The sequence below is a fragment of the Chiloscyllium plagiosum genome, chromosome 36 (assembly GCF_004010195.1).
Source record: "Chiloscyllium plagiosum isolate BGI_BamShark_2017 chromosome 36, ASM401019v2, whole genome shotgun sequence".
NCBI classification, from domain to species: Eukaryota; Metazoa; Chordata; class Chondrichthyes; order Orectolobiformes; family Hemiscylliidae; genus Chiloscyllium; species Chiloscyllium plagiosum.
This window is the reverse complement of record NC_057745.1, coordinates 2,227,965-2,248,151: the sequence shown is the minus strand read 5'-3', so window position 1 is coordinate 2,248,151 and position 20,187 is coordinate 2,227,965. Positions and strand designations below refer to the sequence as shown.

The 20,187-nt window shown below is 40.5% G+C and overlaps 1 protein-coding gene across 8 annotated transcripts in view; it reads right to left on the bottom strand.

The window, feature by feature from the left end:
* Positions 1–20,187, bottom strand: part of LOC122540891 (uveal autoantigen with coiled-coil domains and ankyrin repeats protein-like) — a 155,177-nt gene that overhangs the window by 17,107 nt on the left and 117,883 nt on the right. For 6 of the 8 annotated variants that reach the window (XM_043677132.1, XM_043677133.1, XM_043677131.1 and 3 more), the window contains exons 9-15: positions 17,117–17,154; positions 14,422–14,511; positions 11,885–11,992; positions 8,469–8,501; positions 5,755–5,853; positions 2,894–2,942; positions 866–918 (exon numbers count right to left, since the gene is read on the bottom strand). In XM_043677132.1, coding sequence (XP_043533067.1) covers positions 866–918; positions 2,894–2,942; positions 5,755–5,853; positions 8,469–8,501; positions 11,885–11,992; positions 14,422–14,511; positions 17,117–17,154 — 470 coding nt within the window. The remainder of the gene's footprint in view (positions 1–865; positions 919–2,893; positions 2,943–5,754; positions 5,854–8,468; positions 8,502–11,884; positions 11,993–14,421; positions 14,512–17,116; positions 17,155–20,187) is intronic. The other 2 variants (XM_043677137.1, XM_043677138.1) reach the window with 2 other exon arrangements.

Genomic DNA, 20,187 nt, shown 5'->3' with positions numbered 1-20,187 from the left:
ACGGTTGCAGGTGTAGATGGCCTCACCAAAGGTCACTACTTGGTGCATGCATCGTTTGAAGACATGCAGCTACAATATTTGGTTCTCAGTGGTCTCCTTTCCTCTGGCTGAGGGAACGAGGCTGAAACTTGGGAAGGAGGCTGAGTGAGAGGTGGGAGACGGACATTTGAGGTGAAGGGGCAAGGCAGAGGGGGAGGAGGTTTCTGCCATAAGCTTCGTCACCCTGGATCCTCAAGAAGCAGGTAGTGAGGGGGAGAGGTGCACTTGATGATAGGGACAGTACCAGATTCAGCACCCACCTCTCCCTATAGGACAGTGTCTTCTGCCTCATTCCATCGCCTCACACATTGTTTCAAGGAGACCAATTTAATGTATAGGAGGCTTGAAAAGACACAAAATCTAACTAAAACAAAGTAAGGACAATTACAATGGATTTGTTTCAGTTTTTGGTGTATTTATGTGAGAGTATTGACCACATCATTGAAAACAGACTCAATCGTGTTTTAATTGTTGTCATTTCTGAAAATCTCTTTCCCCTGGAGCTCCTGTCAGAACTCAGCTTGTCCAGGAACCTACAGGTCCCATTGCTACCACTCAACCATTCTCCATGTTCCCAGGTAAACTATTTAACTCATCATGGGATCATTGACCATCTTCACTATTAATAGTCAGCATCTGAATACAGTGAAATCCTTCAAGACCGTTCTCATTACATCAGCAAATCATTTTCTTTGCTCTCCATACAATTGAAAAGAAAGGCAGAAATAATGCTACAACAGAACAATTTTAGATAGTTACAACACTAAACCTTTACTGTATTCCTTAAACTGTTCATGTGGGGCAAGCCAAAAAAACAAACATTTACCTGTGACTCTGTGGCAGGAAAATTAGTCTGTTTCACAGCCATTTCTTCTTTCACTAATATTTTAAAGGAAATGAAACATAAAATAATAATTTAATCCAAACACGCTGTGCATATAACCATTTTCTTAATTAACTCTCTCCCCTCCAGGGCATTCAGCTTATTACGCGGGCTATTTGTTTTAAAAGATGCAATACAGCAAAATGCACCCAAAACTAGACAATAATCTTTTAACAGGAGAAGACAGCAACATTTGCATTGCATTTCATTAGGCCACAAGGAATTCTGAGAATTCATAACATAATCTTCATTTACAGTTTGTCTTCATCTTTGTTGTTATCGGGCAGAAAATTAATTCTGAGCAAGTCGTGATTCTGTTTGGAATCTGGGTTTGAATTGAATGCCGTTTCAGGAAATGGAAGCCAACAGTACGTTGGCCTTATTCACACAATGTCTTTTACACAGCAAGGAAAACCACTTCACAGGAGTGTTTTAACACAAAACTTGACAAGCTAGAGAGCACAGATTTACTCACAACTAGAAATATAGTAGAGGCAACGATTACAGAAACTTACTTTCTTTGCCCCTCACTCAACCCAAAAAGTGACTAAATTGGAAATGCAATTGCTGGATATTTTACAAAGTATTTCAACAAATATTTGCAGTAATACCAGGATATCAGGGAGAGATGGAAGTGAGTACAGCTCAACTGTTCATTCATTGGGCTGAATTGCCTCCTTTGTTGCTGTCTTATTCAATGTCAACATGTATCATCTGTTAGAAATGGAGCGCCCATGGCAGTGAGAACCATAGTTAAAAGTAAAGAGGAGCCAGACTTCAGTTAGAGGTTGCATTTTGTGATGGGAGTTTAGAGGAGTCTTTTGTTTTACATGTTCATGGCCTGTAGGCATCAGTGGCATTTATTGCCCATCCCTAATTGCTCAGAGTGCAGTCAGGAATCAACCTCATTGCTGCATGTCTGGAATGTGTCGGACAGAACAGGTAAAGACAACAGATTTTCTTCCCTAATGGACATCAGTTAACCAGGTGGGTTTCTACAACAATTGGCAGTGGTTATATGGTTGACATGAGGCTAGCTTTTAATTGCTTAAAAAAACAAAATCAGCACCTGTCATGGTGGGATTTAAACTAGTGTCTCCAGAACATTAATCTGGGGGGGGGGGGGGGGTCCGAATTACTAGCCCAGTGACACTACCACCTTCCTATTCAGCAAGAGTTCAATGTGTACAATGGATTTCTAAAACGGGAGAAAATTCTCATTATCGAATCCTTCGATAATTGACACAATATCACTAATGGCACACATTGAAATTTTTGATCTGTGCTGTGACAGAAGGTTTGAAAGTATTAACATCCTTTTTGGATTTGGACAGATCAAAGACATTTAATACCTTTGGTTCATTCACATCTCAGAACTTCACTTGAGACAAAGAGGTCTCACACTGAACACCTAACACTGAACATATCAACAAACAAAATATTAACTGCATTAAATCAATCTTGGACAGCAATCAGAATTTTTGCTTTACTTTCAAGTTGCCTTAAATGTTTTGGATTAACTCTCAGTAACCCAAGCAAAGGCGATGTTACAATCTCGGGACAAGTAACAAAATACACAATCGTTCTGGAATGAAAAGAAATTTTAACACTGCTCAGTATTAATTATTAACAGAATTAACCCTCCACATTGCAGGTTGACAATGACGTAGTGGTAATGTCTCTGGTCTAGTAATCCTGAACCTCAGCTATAGCTCTGGGGTCATGGGTTTGGCCCCCATCATGGCAAATGGTGAAATGTGAAATCAATTTAAAAATTCAGATTTAGAAATGAAAGCTAAATTAAATCAAATACGCAAATAATTTCAGGTTAATCACCGGTAGATTTAATTACATTACAATAATTGTCATCCAACATTACATTTCTTTGCACACTACTCCAAATTCAAAAGTCTTCAACACCATCAAAAAAAGAATGGTTTATAGTCATTAAAAAGAAAGATTCGATCTTACCCTTCACCATTGGGATACTTGCTGCCATCTGCTCATAGAAGTGCCCACTCTACATTAATTAAAACACAAGGTTTCATTAACAATTTCATTCAAAAAGATCCTCCCATGATTCAGTAAGAACAACCCAAGCTCATACAATAACTTTAATATCATAAAATGCTAATCAGGAGCATTTGACTACCTTATCCACCTTAAAATGTCTGAAATTCTGTAAGTGCTGCAGATACATGGGAACACTACAACCACTAAGATTCCCTCCAAGCCACTCACCGTCCTTACTTGGAAATATAAGGCTGTTCCTTCACTGCCCCTGGGTCAAGAATCTGGAACTCTCTTCTGAATAGCACTGTAAGTCTAATAACAGCATATGCACTGCAATGGTTCAAGGAGGCAGTTCACCATCACCTTCTCAAGGGGGACTAGGGATGGACAATAAATGCTGGTCAAGTCTGCAAAACCCATATCCCGTGGGCTAATAAAATTATAAAGCAACATATAATCGATAACGTGACTGAAGAGATGGTTGAGGGCTTAGTTAAAAAGATATTTTTAAATGAGCATTTTAAGGAAGTATAGGAGGCGAGAGATACAGAGAGGTGGAGGGGCTTGTCAGGTAACAGTAAAATGCCAAAACCTAAGGACCAAGCAGCTGAAGATGTGACCTCCAATGTTGGTAGAATTATCAGGGACATGTAAGAGGCCAATATCAGAGGAGGGCAAGGTTTTAAAAGAACTGTTGGTCTGGAGGAAGCTATAAAGATACAGAGGAGTGATGCAATGGAGAACTTGCTTAACCGGGAGTCAGTGGAGTTCAAGCACACAAAAGAGTGATAGATGAACATGATTTGGCACAGGTTAAAATAACAGAGCAGAGATTTAGATAAGCTTAAGCTTTTTTTTAATTCATGTGGGCATCACTGGCTGGGCCAGCATCTATTGGCCAACCCTAATTGCCCAGAGGGCAGTTGAGAGTCAACTACATTGCTGTGGGTCTGCAGTCACATGTAGACCAGACCAGGTGAGAATGGCAGATTTCCTTGCCTAAAGGTCACGAGCGAACCAAATAGGTTTTTCTGACAACTGACAATGGGTTTATGGTTATCATTACACTTCTAATTCCAGATTTTTATTGAGATCAAATTCCACTACCTTCCATGGCAGAATGCGAACCCAGGTCCCCAGAACATCATCAGGTTCTCTTGGTGAATACTCTAACAACAATACCACAAAGCCATCACATCCTCAATCATTTAAGGAAACTGGAAGATGAAGGATAACTAGGTGCACATTAGAATAACGTGAAATCCAGTTTGGAAGAACATCAGCCAGTCTAGACTAAGTCACAGTGCCAAGGGAGGTAAAACCTGTGAGGTTATCTAACCTGAGCTAGGGCAGCAACTTCCTATTCTTTACTGTGCTTAGGAGGCAACTACCACAACCTGCAACTGTCAGCAAGCTCACCATTTTATTTAGGCAAAACACAAACCTGCTGATTCACTTGGAACAACTAGCACACAAAATAAACGTGCAGCAAGTGGAGGAGGAGGAGGAGATAGCAGGTGCAAAAGAGTGAGCGAGGAAACTCTGGCTTTGAAACTGGCATTAGGACACACCTTGGCCACCGTACACATTCCGATTTTGGCCTGTTTTACACTTTCCTGAGAAGGTACAAGACACAGAGAGAGACCATGTCAGGGACAGGAAACCCTCCACAATGACAGTCAGATGAAAAGTCTCAAATTTGTTTTTACAAACTCAAACTGGTGAAAAATACCACACAAATCTTTTTATTCTTGGCAGGTTTAGGGGTATAAGGTGGACAGGAATGAGTCAGAGCAATCAAGTAAGTTCCACAGAGAGTTTGCAAAATCTCATGCAGCAATTTCAAAACATTACAACAGGATGAATTTAAAAATGTGATCACCAGCCATCAACTGTGTTATAAACACTCGCATTATCACCAAGTCTGATCCACTCACTGCATAACCACAGCTGAAGAGAAGCAAAGCATCTGGACAACAAATGAAACTAATAAGTGGAAGAGACCCTTCAGTCTCTCCAACCAGCTGCTCACAGAGAAAGGGAGCAGCTGGTATCATAACTGGCCTGTGTTGATACACACTGCTCCAGAATGTAATTAGGAACAGGGTTCATTAAAATGCACAGTGCTGGCAAAGATACTAGAGTTGTAGAGATATCCCGAGAAACTGTCAAGAGAAAGGAACACTTTTGCATTTATGCAGCACCTTTCGCAGCCTTGGAATTTTCAAAGGTGTCTGGGTGTAGCATCCTGAATGTGCACGGTGGCCAAGGTGAGTCCTAATGCCAGTTTCAAAGCCAGAGTTTCCTCGCTCACTCTTTCGCACCTGCTATCTTCTCCTCCTCCACTTCCTGCACTTTTATTTTGTGTGCTAGTTATTCCAAGTGAATGAGCATGTTTGTGTTTTGCCTAAATAAAATAGTGAGATGCAACACAACTGCCATGAGAGAAATGTGATGCTCAATTTGCACACAGCAAGCTACACAGGCAGCAATGATAATAAGCTAGTTTAGGGATATGTTTTTGTGCTCATCACGAGTGGGACCTTATGAGCCCTTCTTTCATTGGGTACCATTGGGTAACATCCAGCTGAAAGGACTGCACTTTGGTCAAACACCCTGCCTCACTTGGTCCAGTGCTCCTTCAACAATGTACTCAAGTGCCAGTTTCACAATGCAAGAGAACTGATGACTAGACTGATTGGGGGAACAGAACCAATTAGCAATGATAAATGAAGCAATCGGTTTGAATCACAACAGTTATTGCTTTAACATGCCAACATACATGTCATCATGCATTCAGACAGAAGTCATCCATGTACCTCATATGTTCTAAGCTTGGCTCTCAGACTCTCGAGTACCTTCATGTTGTCTTCCTGTTCTCGGTCGCGTGCCAGCAATAGGTTTTTCAGTTGCTGTCTCTGAAAGATGGAACATGGTACAGAAGCATTAACCCCTCACTGTTCCCGTACCATTTAGATTTAACAACTGAAACTCCAATCGAGCAAATAGTCCCCACAAAAAGGTATAAAAATACAAACTCCCATCCAGATGGTAGACTGATCATCTAACCTGGAGTCAGTGTCATAGAGCACAGAAACAGACTCTTCGGTCCAACCAGTCCATGTCGACCATAATCCCAAACTAACATAGTCCCACCTGCCTGCTCCTGGCCCATATCCCTCCAAATCTTTCCTATTCACGTAACTATCCAAGTGTCTTTTAAAAGCTGTAATTGTATCCACATCCAACACTTTCTCAGGAAGTTTATTCCAAACACAAACCATCCTCTGTAAAAAAAAAACTTGCCTCTCACGTCTTTTTTAGATCTCTCCTCTCACCTTAAAAATGTGGCCCAGACTCTTGAAATCCCGCATCCTAGCGAGAAGAGGACTACCATTAACTCTAAATAAAAACCGCAAGAACTACGGATGCCTACGGAATCCCAACCTGTACCAAGATAAAGTTAATGGTAACAAAAGCCGAAGCTATGGAAAAGCTCAGCAGGTCTGGCAGCATCTGAGAGGAGAAATCAGAGTTAAAATCAGAAAAATCAGATCTGGTGACCCTTCCTCAGAACTGAGGGACCAAAATGTTAACTCTGGTTTCCCTGCACAGATGCTGCCAACCTGCTGAGCTTTTCCAGTAACCGCTGCTTTTGTTACCATTAACTCTACCTTATATAGATTAGGAATAAAGGGACAAAGGGAGGCCATTCAGTTGCTCCTATTCCACCTGAACATCTTGGCTCTTAAATTTTAATACCCTTGGTGAAGCTACAATGACTTATCTCTGAACATATTGATCTCTCCCTCTTCCCCACACCCACCACTCCCAACCCTCTAACTTTTTAAAGCAGGTAGGTTAGGGGTGGGGAAGGGGGAAAGCGTTGTTGCTTCCCACCAAGCTGTGTGTGACAAAGTGACTCAGGACATCATCCCCTAACAGCCTCGCTCCAACTGCAAGGCTTTACCCAATTCTAGTTTCTTGCAATCAGATGAACAGAATGAGAGAAATATGCTAACTTGACAAATCATCAGCCTCATTAAATTTTATTCTAAAATTGTGCCTCAAAATATCAGCAATGACAACACATCTTCTACTGTCAAGCTAAAATTTAAGAGAGAGAAATGACCAGTTTAGAATCCATACAGCAATCAGTAGACTCCCAGTAAGATGGCAAGAGGTTGAAGAACAAACTGAGTTACGATCAACGTTAAGTATTTATTTATTTGTACAGAGGCTTAGTAAGATCTAGTATAGGTTTCTGAGCAGATTAAATGCAAACATGTTTTCTGAACTTACTGAAGAAATAACCAGACCCTGTAAAAGAAAGATTAGGCATTCAGGAAGAACCAAACCACAATATATGAAGGAAATTCTTCATTTCAACACAGAGAAATCTTGTGACTAACAGTGGAAGTTGAGTAAGTAAATTCCTATCAAATAAATTCAATCATTTGTTTAAGAGAATGTGATTGAAGAGAAGCATAGGTACGAACTCACGGGGATAATTCAATCTTTGATGTTGCAGCATGCTGAATGGTTTGGCCTACACAAGTCATTTCATTTACATAGTGCTTTAGTGTGTATAAATCTGATAAAGTGATGCATAAATTCAATGCAAAGTTCACTTTAAAATGCAACATTAGTAAATAGAACAGCAAAAGCATCAAGATTAATGAACGTCCTTTGGTTCTGCCCAAAGCTGTAACAGAGAACGTGGACAAATCACCATCTCAAAAAAACACCTGAGCGAGATTATTAGGATAAAACAAACTGAAGAATACTCAAGAAAAAAAACTTGTTAAATTAAATTGGAAGAGTAAAACAAGGGGATACTGATTGAAATCAATTACAATAAGTTTTGCCTATTAAGAATGAGGAAACAGGTCTTCAGTCAGTGACCTATACTGCAGGTCATCCAACCAGATTAATCTTAACAGGCTAAATGATCTTCCTCATTTCTAATTATCATGTAATTATCTCCGAGGAGTGAGATCATCAACTAGTACAAATAAAAGTTCATGCTACGAAATGCTTTCAGAAAGGAAATGATCTGAGAGGTCACCTGGCCTCCTTCTGTATCATGGATTTAATGAGTATAAATTTAAAGTTTATAGAAACTTCCTGAAATTATAATTTCATTCAGAGTGGGATTTGCTTGCATTTGATGGCCAACTTCTATTTAATACTTGGAAAGATCATGCAAAAGGAACCAACAAAATTTTTCAAGACATTCAGAAGGTGACACTGGCTGGTGTGAGAATCGAAAAAGGCCAAAAAGGGTCACATTAGAATCTTACAAGCCCATCCTTATTGTGGCTCAGAGGAAGTGACAGCATGAAGCGAGAGAGAAAAGATGAGATAGATTGAAGCACACCATTATAATATTTAGATTTTTAACATCTGAAGATTGTAGAACATTGGAAAGAAATGGAGAAAAACAACCAGAGTCAGCATGAAATGTAGGGGAAAGAAGAGCATGGAGAACAGCTGTTAGGACTCAGATACTACTTTTTAAACAAAACCATACCTCATTTTGAAGATCTCCCACTGCCTTGCATTCCTGTATAACAGGAACAATACATTTGATTATCAAGTAGAACACACACACTTCACTGTGACCACATTTTCATCTGCAGTCCTTCACAGTAGTTGCTCGATAACATTGCTTCCAGTTAACTTTGGGATTTTTCTTTTTAAACTATCAAAGATACCTTTGGTTAAAATCCAAGGTTCTTATCAATGGCACCAGCAAAGCTGGAAAGTTCAAGAAAAATAAAAGTCAAGGTAGGTCAACAAATTGTGGCTGGCAGATGCCAAGTATTGAAAAGAAACAGCAGATCAGAGAAAAGAAAAACTGAAAGACAAAGAGAAGATCCATAGTTAAAAGTCGTGGAAAAGAATAAGCTGAAGTAGAGCACAATGCAAAGGACCCGCAATCTCCAAACGTAGGACAGAAACAAAGAGTGTAGCTCGTAGGATGGCTCTATACATGAGACAGGAAGGAAGAGTGACTCCAGTATTAAAGACCAAGAAAGGCACACATTAACTGAGAAACATATACACAAACTCCACAGACAAAGAAATAAACCATTTAACAATTGTTCATTTTCAGTGTAAGAGTTACTAGATTGTAAAGAAAATCAAACATATATGCTCCAAAATGATGCATAAAATTATGGCATAAAGTCCAACACCAATATGATTAATTTGGAATTATAGCATGTTAATCATAATTGCTCACTGACCTGTAGCTTAGGATACGCTTTCAAAATCTAAAAACAGCAGAGTTGCTGAGAAAAGGCAGTTGCTAAACAATTAATAGCTTTTTCAAATCGCTTTACTAACTTAAAAAATATTTTCAGTTTAAGGGCTTAGATTTACCAATGTGACAGCAGCTCAAATGGCAAATTTTCAAAGGGGTACAAGTCAGGTGGTGGTGGGAGATGGAGGGATGGGGAAGGAGGAAGAAACTACTTTCTAGGAAATAACAGTTGTAATTACTTAGTGAACTGGAATGAATAAATATTCAACTCTAGTAAACAGGTGTAATTATGAGCAGAAATGGCAGATATAGGCACATTTTTATGTTTTCCTCAAGTAGATCAAACATTTGTAATACATTTGAATCACCTGCCTCAAAATTCACTTCAAATTCTGAGAGCTTCAAGCCAGAAAAAACAGTTTGGAATGATATACTGGTACAGCATTGAGACAGCAACTAATACAATTATAGAATAAATGACTAGGAAATAAAATGCAGTGCGCTGCGTGGGTAACATTCTAAGAAATTAGATCTTTAATAAATTGTGTTTTTTTGAATAAGTAGAGAAATGCTCAATAAGAATTGATTGTCACAGCATTAAGCCAGCTAAACGGAGAAACTATTCTCTCACTCTCTCTCACTGGAAATAAATTTCCAGGTATTGCATCTCAACTCATTATTCCTGGAGACAGGATTCTAGTCTCCACAGCAACAGTGCTGAGTATGTACAATAGTTTGCTGTATACCCTTGTATCTATTCAGGTGCCTGGTAAGAAATTGGAACGTGACTCTCAGCTGGAAGCAAACCAAAATGTTCACCTTAAACTGAAGGAAGGAGGCCACCATCTTGATATCTTTGGTACCTGTCCTGTACTCGTTGGTTAAAAAGGTTCCAATAAGTGATTGACATCAGATAATGTACTTTATTTCAAGGGGCTGGTAGTTCAAGTGTCTGGAGACATGGGGCAACCTATTCCCATCAGCTGTCAAAAAGTGTGGTACTGGAAAAAGCACAGTAGGTCAGGCAACCTCGAGGAACAGCAGAGTCAACATTTCAGGCATAAACCCTTCATCAGGATGAAGAGCTTACCCCCAAAAGAAGGGTTCTCCTGCTCCTCAGATCCTGCCTGACCTGCTCTGCTTTTCCAGCGTCACACTTTTCGACTCTTGACTCTCCAGCATGTGCAGTCCCCACTTTCTCCTCCTTTTCCATCAGCTGTTTTCTTCAGAGGGATGATGTACCAGGTAAGAAGCAAGGTCGCTAGGGGAAGAGTTCCCTATCATTTCAGTTAGAGAGCAGGATACTGAACTCAACATACTCTGTGCCCACAGCTTACTTGCTCTGACATCAGCCTATCACTCAGAACTGTTACAGATTGTATACCTTTTCTGTCTAATTCACTAATGTATCATATTTAAATGTACAGCATACATGGATTCTTAGTAAACTACCCTAACATTACTTACGTCAATTGCCCTTCTTGAGCATCTACCAAACACAAAATCTTGCACTATTCATTACTCGATCTTCCTATTTTGACTGCGAGATTGGAATCTTATAGTAAAGGATGAAGCCATTTATTCCATCATAATTGTGCCAGCTCTTAGCAAGAGCTGTCCAAATTGTCCTCCTCACCCCACTCTCCCTAGAACTCTGCATATTTTGTCCCCATTATACACCAAATTTCCTCAAAAGTGACTATGAATGGGCTCCCACATACACTGCCAAGCAGTGTATCTTAACACATCACAAATTCTCATCACCCTTCTGATCTTTAACCATTATCTATCTGCATCGATCTCCTCATTCATTTTCCTCAAAATGCATAATTTCTGTGCATTAACTTTCACCTGTCTATGCTCCCTCCACCACCCTAGCACCCCCTGGAACCTGTTACATGTGTTATTGAGAAACTTTGAAACATTGCCCTCTCTTCCCAAGTCCTGATAATTAATGCTGAGACAACTGACATATGAATGGGTCAGATTCAGCATCTAGAGCAAAACGGAAACATCTTCACCCAAATGCTTAACATCAAAAGAATACCCTTCACTCATCCAATCCAACCCTATGACTCCAAGCACTTGTCCAATCAGATTATTGCTTTGGGCCCCCAGAAACAAAAAAAAAGAGATGCTGACCAACTTCTGCAATTCATTTTTAAACTTCTTTTCTATGCACCTTCATTATATGCCTTTTCTTCCAGACTCCTGTCTCATCATCTCCTGGTTGTCCACCAGTGCACCAAATGCGAGCTCGTCCAAGATTCTGCTGCACATATCTAACCTTGCACCAAATTCCAGTCCCTCTACCCCCTAACTGCATGGACTTTATAAGATTGCCAGTTTTCAAACCATCTCCATCACCTCATCCCTGTAACAGATTTTTTTTTTTTTAAAACTTGCCCCAGTCCAACAATCTTTGGAAATCTCCAGTTCGGGACCTCGTGCATTCCCAATTTCATCGCTCCAAAATTGTTGGCCATACTGTGAACCACCTAGGCCCTAACCTCTGGAGGTCTCTTGGCCTCTTTTGCCTCCTTCACCACATTTCTTAAAACATACCTCTAACCAAACTTTTGTTTACCTGCCCTAATACCCCCCATCAAATTGCTTTTCTGAAATGCCTTGGATGTTTACTCTGTAGAAAGGCGATACTTCTATTCAGGTGGTTGCTGTACCTGGTTCAGTTGTTTCTGAAGTCCACTGAGTCTTTCTAGAAACAGCCTCTGATCTTGCTGTTGCTTTTTCAACTTGCCTTTAAGGTCCTCATTTTCAATTTGAAGTTCCTAGACACATTATTATAAAAATGAATTAAACATTTTATTTGAATTGTTGTTTCTTAAATAAACATGAATAGTTCTGAGGAAGGGTCACTCAACCCGAAATGTTAACTCTGATTTCTCTCCAGATCTACTGAGCTTTTCCAGCAATTTCTATTTTTGTCCCTGATTTACAGCACCTGCAGTTCTTTCAGGTTTTATTAAGAATAAAATTTGATCTTGTCACCCACACCCACTGCCTGAAAAATATGAAGTGGTTCAATTTCACAACAGGAAATGATGTGAAGTTAAATTCAGTCTATCTGCCCCAGTGGATGTAGAAGATCCCATAGCATCAGTTCCTTTAAAAGTAAATATCACCAACTGCTAGCCTTGCCACTGATGCTTAGCCATGGATGATGCTAAGATGATGAGATTTCCCTGTGACCTAGTCAATATTCATCCTCCAGTCAACATTAACAGCAATTTGATCACTAACTTATTTCCATTTGTGGGAGCTTACTGAATTCAAACTAGCCGTCATGTTTTTTACATTGGAATGGTGATTAAATTTTTAAAAGTGCGCCATTGGTTGTAAAATTGTAATGTTTAACCAGGGGCAGCCAAACAGCAAACTCCCACAATACAATAACTAAATGACAACTAACATTGAGAAATTGAGTCATGAAATATTGTCGAATGGACCCGGGAACACTCCTTTCCAAAACAGTAGCATTGGATCATTTACACTGCAGACTGGACACATGATTCATTTGAAAAACAATACAGACGACAGGATAGTACACCTTCAGCAAGACAGTGGGAGTGTCAGACTGTTTTGTACTTGATTCTCTAGAATGGGTTCTGCAATCTGTAACTTTCTGGCTCAAAGTCCAAAACACGGCTGGCATAACTCTCTAAAAAAAATGTACAACATGGGAAACAGGAAGGAGAATTGAGTTTTCAATCATCAGATTCTAAATGGCTCTCTCTACACCTATATTGTGATGTTTTGCGATTTTTCATTTCTTATAAGCCCAAGGGACAACAGCCAAGTTAGCTCTTTTAAATCTGGATTAATTAGCAAGTAACGCACAAGCTAAAATAGAACTGATTTAGACAAGTACGCTTAGATGCTTGTACAAAAAATCTAATCATAATTGCAAAATCACATTTTACATCCCCTGTTGAAATACATCAGCCTCTGTTAAGAGTCCTGGACATATTCACACCTCTGAAGGTGCTATTATTTTTACACTGTGCGAGTGATAATATTTTTAAAATTTTGTGCTGACTGAATCGCAGTTCAAAATGTTTGTCATGTAACCTTGCTAAGCCTCAGAAATAGGCGCAGGGACTAAAAGAAACTGTATACATGAAACTTGACACGGGCAAAGATTTAGGATTCAGAATGAAACCAAAATTTGGCTTTGTCAGAATGCTCATTCTCAGTGTATGATTTGCAAGCTACATACTCATCCTCCTTAGAGCAGAGAAATGTTCAAGAGGGGTTTGAGAGAGGTGCCCAAAATCAATGAGAGTTAAGATAGAGAGAAACAGATTCCTGTGGCAGAAATTTCAGCAACTCGTAAACTCAGGTGTAATGCAAAAGGCAAAGAAGCCAGGAGGGAGCTGGAGTGGTCTCTTTCAACTGTGAGTTGTTGCAATCTGGAACATGAAAGCAGTTTCAAAAGCAACTTTCAAAAAGGATTTGAATAATTTGAAGGGTGAAGGGTTGTTACGTTGTTACGTTATGGGGAAGAGCAGGGAAGTAGGGCTCGCAGACTTCGATAGCAAACATGTTGTGCTGAATGCTTTCTTTCTGTTCTAGATCATTCTCATGCTATTCTTGTCAACTCAACAGTCAGTTGTAACTATTTGAAGACCCACCCTTCCTTAGTGTTATTGCCAAGATAAATATTCTCTGCAGTGAGATCTGCATATCAAGTGGTGCAGCAAGTGTTTGGGATTTTCCATCACTATCACACTGTGTCTGTACTCTCTTCAGACGTTAACTGTGACTCAGTTGGTAATGTTCCGATCTCAATCGGAGAGTTGACTTCAAACCCCAGTACAGGCACCTGAGCACAAAATCCAAAGTCGAGACCTCAGTGCACATTTCACGTGAGTCTTTCAAACTGAGACCCCATCTACCTTCTCATGTGGATGATCAAAAAGATGCCATTACATTCTAATAAAGTATCTTTGTTGACTTGTTGTTAACTCTGTTTCTCTCTTCAAAACTGCTGCCTGCCCTGACTGTTTCCAGCACTCTGTTAATTTCAGATTTCCAACATCAGCAGCATTTTGCTTCATTTATGGTTTTACACATTTCAACATTTTTATCTTCCATTGCAAGGACTGTAATAAACCAAACAACTCTCTCATCAGTGAGAGGCAAGAGATTAAAAAGACAGTGACCATTTAAATCTCCAGAGAATGCATTGCACTAATACCTTTACAATGCGTTGTTCCTTCTGACTCTGTGCTGTCTGTGTTTCAGCATGAAAATGCCTTTGATCTATTTTCTGTGACAGTTCAGGAACCTGCGTAGATGCCAATTTTTTTTTTAAAACTTCATGTTTAAAAGGATAAAACAAAATCCACCTTGTTTAAATACTATATTTTCGAACCAGAAGCCAAACAAGTTTCAAGACAGTTCACACTGACTTATCAACACGGGATAGCAAAGGAGCCAAGAACCAGGGGCAGCCAGATGACATTTAATGTGGCCTTTCCCCAGCCTCAGCCTTACAGCTTTGTATACAGGAAAGCAGAGAGATTAGATATTTTAACATTTATGATTCATAGTTGCATGGAAACCATCAGAAGTAAAATGGATTCTCTGCAAAGGATATCTTGGTCTGTTGGTATCTTTTTATTAATACAGACACATATTTCATCAAGTACGCTTGAAAACAAAATACGCTCAAGTTGAAAGATTTCCATTTTGAAACCTGAAGGTCAGAAGTTTCCAAAGTAGATGTGGAGTGAGGGAGGGTATGGAGTGTTTTGTTTGAGAGAATTATGGTACCGACACGATATCAAAGAATTAAAATGTTTCTGACCATTTGGGATAGGTATCCCCATGAACCAATGGCAATGAAAACTCTAAATGTTGGATTACAGTTGGTTTATGAATGCAGTCTTCTCATTTAAAATATAATCACTTACATGATGACAGGGCATTTTTCTAGATATTTGAAACACAGAGTCAGGACTTGGGAAAACCCACCATCAGGATCTGTCCATATCTTGTAGGGAATCCGTTCACACGTATTTGGAGACCACTGATGCAGACTGCCACCTTTCTACATGTGGTATTGGATAAAATCAAGCACTTATAGAAAATAGGAGCAGGAGTGGGCTGTTTGGCCCTTACACAGAAATAGTTACAGGAGTAGACTGCCCAACATTCAATAGGATCATGGCTGACCTGGGATTCCTCATGTCCACTTTCCTGGATTTTCCCTCCAAGCTTGCTCTGCCAATAATGATGATCGTGGCTGACTGTCCAACCCAGTAACCTGTTCCTGCTTCTCCCCCCCCACATCTTTTGATCCCTTTAGACCCAAGTGCTGTATCCAATGTTTTAACCTCAACTGTTATCCAAATTCCACAGGCTCACCATTCTCTGGCTGAACTTAACTCTTGAGTTGGAAGGGACTTAGTATGCAAAATCCTGCTCCCTAAATCAATGTTAAAACAAAAAAACACCATGCCCCCTCAAGGACTATAAAGAGATACCTAGGCATTCATCCTTGATTTCAGCTTTACAGATCGGATTTATATTTACATGCCTTTCTCATATTTCAGACAATCAGAAGTCAAAACCATCTGACAGTCAGGAAACAGAGATGTTGAGACGGTTGGAATCACAGGGCGATAAAATAGTCTGGCCAGGTCACAGAGGTAGAAAAAAGTTCTAAACAACCAGTTTCTGCTTACGAGCAAAACCCATCAGTATAAGATCTGCCCTTAAAAGCTATTTGTTTCATAATATTTCCATGAGAACTTATTTTCTAGAAGAAATCCATCTGCACAAACACTATATATTTTAAGCTTTATATTTAGATGAATGTTGTGTTGATGTCAGTGATGATTAGCCATGATCCAGATTTGTGGAGCAGACTCAGGTCTACTCCTGCACTTTTGGTCCTGTATCATAAACTGTTGAAAAGAGCCAGATACCTGATTAAGTAGTTAACAATCCTCCTACTTAGTAGTCAAAAACTAGTGGTCTTGTGCTTAAAGATGGAAATGTGTTGCTGGAAAAGCGCAGCAGGTCAGGCAGCATCTAGGGAACAGGAGAATCGACGTTTCGGGCATTAGCCCTTCTTCAGGAATGAGGAAAGTTGGTCCAGCAGGCTAAGATAAAAGATAGGGAGGAGGGACTTGGGGGAGGGGCGTCGGAAATGTGATAGGTGGAAAGAGGTCAAGGTGAGGGTGATAGGTCAGACTGGGGTGGGGGCGGAGAGGTCGGGAAGAAGATTGCAGGTTAGGAAGGCGGTGCTGAATTTGATGGATTTGACTGAGACAGGCTGGGGGGAGGGGAAATGAGGAAACTGGTGAAATCCGAGTTCAATCTTGAGCTTAACCCTTACCAATGAATTGAATTGGGATGGGCATGAGTTGAGGGGAGGGACCTAACGATGTAAGGGAATCTATCACCATTAAGATGGGCATCCAGTCTTGGTCTGTGTCACACTGAGTGCACACTTGGTTTTTGCAACATCTTTTAAAAAGAATGGGAAAAGAAAAGTCTTGAAAATTCACAAATGTCATCAGAATACAGAAGCTGAGCTACAGGAGGTCAGAAGACAGGCTTTGGTCACACAGCTCTGTTTCATGGAAGGGGTCGAAGGAGTGAAAATAAAGAGGCTGAGGGGTTTGGGGTGAGATTTGCGGAATGTAGGGTTGAGGGGCATGAGGCTCAAATCATCAAATGGCAGAGGAACCTGAGGACACTCAAAAGACCATTTCAGTGGGATCGAAAATTGCAGCAGTAAAAGCCTGAGTTAACAAGGTAGAGTTGAGCAAAATTGCACCAAGACATTGAATCACACATATTACTGAATCTCTGGCTCCCTGGCATTCGGATAAGCAGAATTAATTCAAATGAACAAAAGCAATAGAATCAGTAAGTCTTACCTGAGTCACGTGTTGCGATTTCGTGCTAGGTTCCCTTGCTGAGTGGAGTTAAAAGAAAAACAAGGCTTAATTTTGACCATATTACAATATTCCTCAATCCTTTGCTTGAGCTATTCTCAAGACAACAACATGTTTGCAAGGAGACAGAATGTAAGGAAAAAGGTGTTAAGTAGTAGCAAAAGGCACTGGTAGATGAGGGTGAGGCGGGGGAGAAATAAAAAAAAGAGACCATAATCAACAATCATATCCCAAATGCCTGATTCAAGCTGGCTCTTCCCTTTATGTTTCAATTAAAATATTTTAATTATCTCAAAAGAACCCAAACAGAAGATGGAAAGGGTTCAGAACGGATTTACCAGGATGCTGCTGGGAATGGAGGGCTTGAGTTACAAGGTAGGGCTACATAGGCTTTTTTAACTGAGGAGGAGGAGATTGGGGAAGGGGCCTGACCTTATAGGAGGTTTACAAAGTCATGAGGGGCCTAGATAAACGTGAAAGGCAGGTGTCTTTTCCCTAGGGAGGGGGATATTTTTAATCAGCAAGGAGAAAGGTTTAAAAAGGACTTGGGAACATTGAGCATGACCAGTGTGCAGAATGAACCTCCAGAGGAAGCAGGTCCAATAACAACATTAAAAAGACATGGAGATAAATACATGAATTGGAAATGTTTGGAGAGATAGGAGTCAGGAGCAGGCAAGGCGGGACTAGTTTAATCTGGGAATATGTTCAGCATGGACTGGTTGGGCCAAAGACTCTGTTTTTGTGCTGTATGACTATCTGAAAACAAAATCTCGCTTCTCTACTGGTTCTTCTGAAATTGCAGCAGAAAACGATGTGCAGTGAGTCATTACCATTTGGAATGCATTGGTTTAAAAGACAGTGCAAGCAGAAACAACCTGTAATTCTCAACATTAGACACTTGAGGAGCAAGATTTGCACTGTGTTGGGGAAGGAGCAGGGGCAGTGGTTGGGGTGTAATTGCCTTTTAAACAGCTAGCACGGCCACAGAGAGCAGAATGGCCTCACATGGCTCGATGATCCTAGGCATTAGGATTATGGTGGTGGGATCTTAAGAACTGACAGTCACCTGGAGCTTATAGATATATTCACTCAACCTGTCGAGACACACTGGACAGGTGGATTTGATCCAAAGGTACAGGCAGTACCACTGCACCATGAGAATTCCCACATAGTGTGAATGACAAACCACCAAAACAGCAACCAGAGTTCACAGAATTGCTGATGAGCATAAAACATTGCAGCAAGAAAGATCGTCACTTAATGTTAAAATAATCAAAGTATTGTTTGAAGGGTTCTATCTGAAACAGAAAAAGCTGGAAGATACTAGGCACCATCCAGTACCTGTGCAGGCAACAGCCAGTTGATTCGTTGGGGATCATACCCTTCCTTGAGGCTATTGAAGGGCCAAGACAAAATCCAGTCCCCACCTGCAGCATGTTCACTCGATCTCAATGTGCTGAGTGTCCAAAGTGAACAATATTATCACAACAGGCCACAGCAATGAAATATCATCCACAGTTGACAGAGCAAACAGATGCTTCAAGCCCTAAAGTTTCCACTTTACAACTGTCTCCCAACAGTGACTATACAGATTTACACAAAATAGGGAACTTACACAACAGATTAAAAAGTGGTTGTCCAGGATTCTATTTTTGGTGGGGGTGAGGGTGGGAGGTGGGGTGGCGAGTGGGGATGAGAGATTGCAAATAGTAGGTACTGTCCCCAAATTTAATACTGAAACAGGTAACGTTTGCATGCAATTTTCATTTATTCAACAATTTTAAAAAACTGGCTGCAGTAAACAGCAATATGCACTCCACCTAGTTCCTTCATTCAATCATTAATATAAATTGTAAATGATCAAGGTCTCAGCGCTGATCCCCTCTGAAATCCCATTAGTTACCAACTCAAAAATGATCGATTTGACCCACTTTATACACACTTAACAAAATGCACATTAATGTGTCAAATCCTGAGACATTCTCCCTTGAGAAGGCAAAGTAGAACAGCTGACACAAAATTGCATTTACACAGCACTTCCAATGCAGTAAAATTTCCAATGACGTAATCAACAAAACCTAACACTAAGTCACAAAAGAATATAATAGAACAGGTGATCTAAAGGTCGGTCAAAGATGTGGACTTTCAGGAGAGAAAAACTGAAATTTAAGGAGCAAGATCCAGACCTTGAAAATTTGGTAATGAAAGGTATGGGCACCAGTGAGGAGTGTGTGAAATCTAAAAGGTGCAAGTGACCAGAACCTGAGATTTACAGTTATCTCAGAAAGCTGTGCAGCTGAAGAAGACTGCAGCGATAGGGGCAAGTGAGATCATGGAGATATGCGAGAACAAACAATGTGAATTTACAGACAGACCTGGCAGAAGGAGAGCCAGTGAGGGTCAGCAAGCTCAGGAATGATGGGGAAGCAAATGCACAACGCAGAGTTCTAGCAGTTACACTTGTAGGAGAGAAATGCGTGCGTGCACGCGTATATACACACACACACACACACACAGGAATGAAGTGGGTGTCTGCATCATAGAGAGGTACAGCATGGAAACATACCCTTCAGTCCAACCCGTCCATGCTGATCAGATATCCCAACCCAATCTAGTCCCCCCTGCCAGCACCCAGCCCATATCCCTCCAAACCCTTCCTATTCATATACCCATCCAAATGCTTCTTAACTGTTGCAATTGTACCAGCCTCCACCACTTCCTCTGGCAGCTCATTCCATACCCGTATCACCTTCTGTGAAAAAGTTGCTCCATAGGTATCTTTTATATCTTTCCCCTCTCATTCTAAAACTATGCCTTCTAGTTCGGGACTCCCCGATCCCAGGGAAAAGACTTTGCCTATTTATCCTATCCATGCCACTCAATCTTGTAAACCTCTATAAGGTCACTCCTCAGCCTCCGACGCTCCAGGGAAAACAGCCCCAGCCTGTTCAGCCTCTCCCTATAGCTCAAATCCTCCAACCCTGGCAACATCCTTATAAATCTTTTCTGAACCCTTACAAGTTTCACAACATCTTTCCGATAGGAAGGAG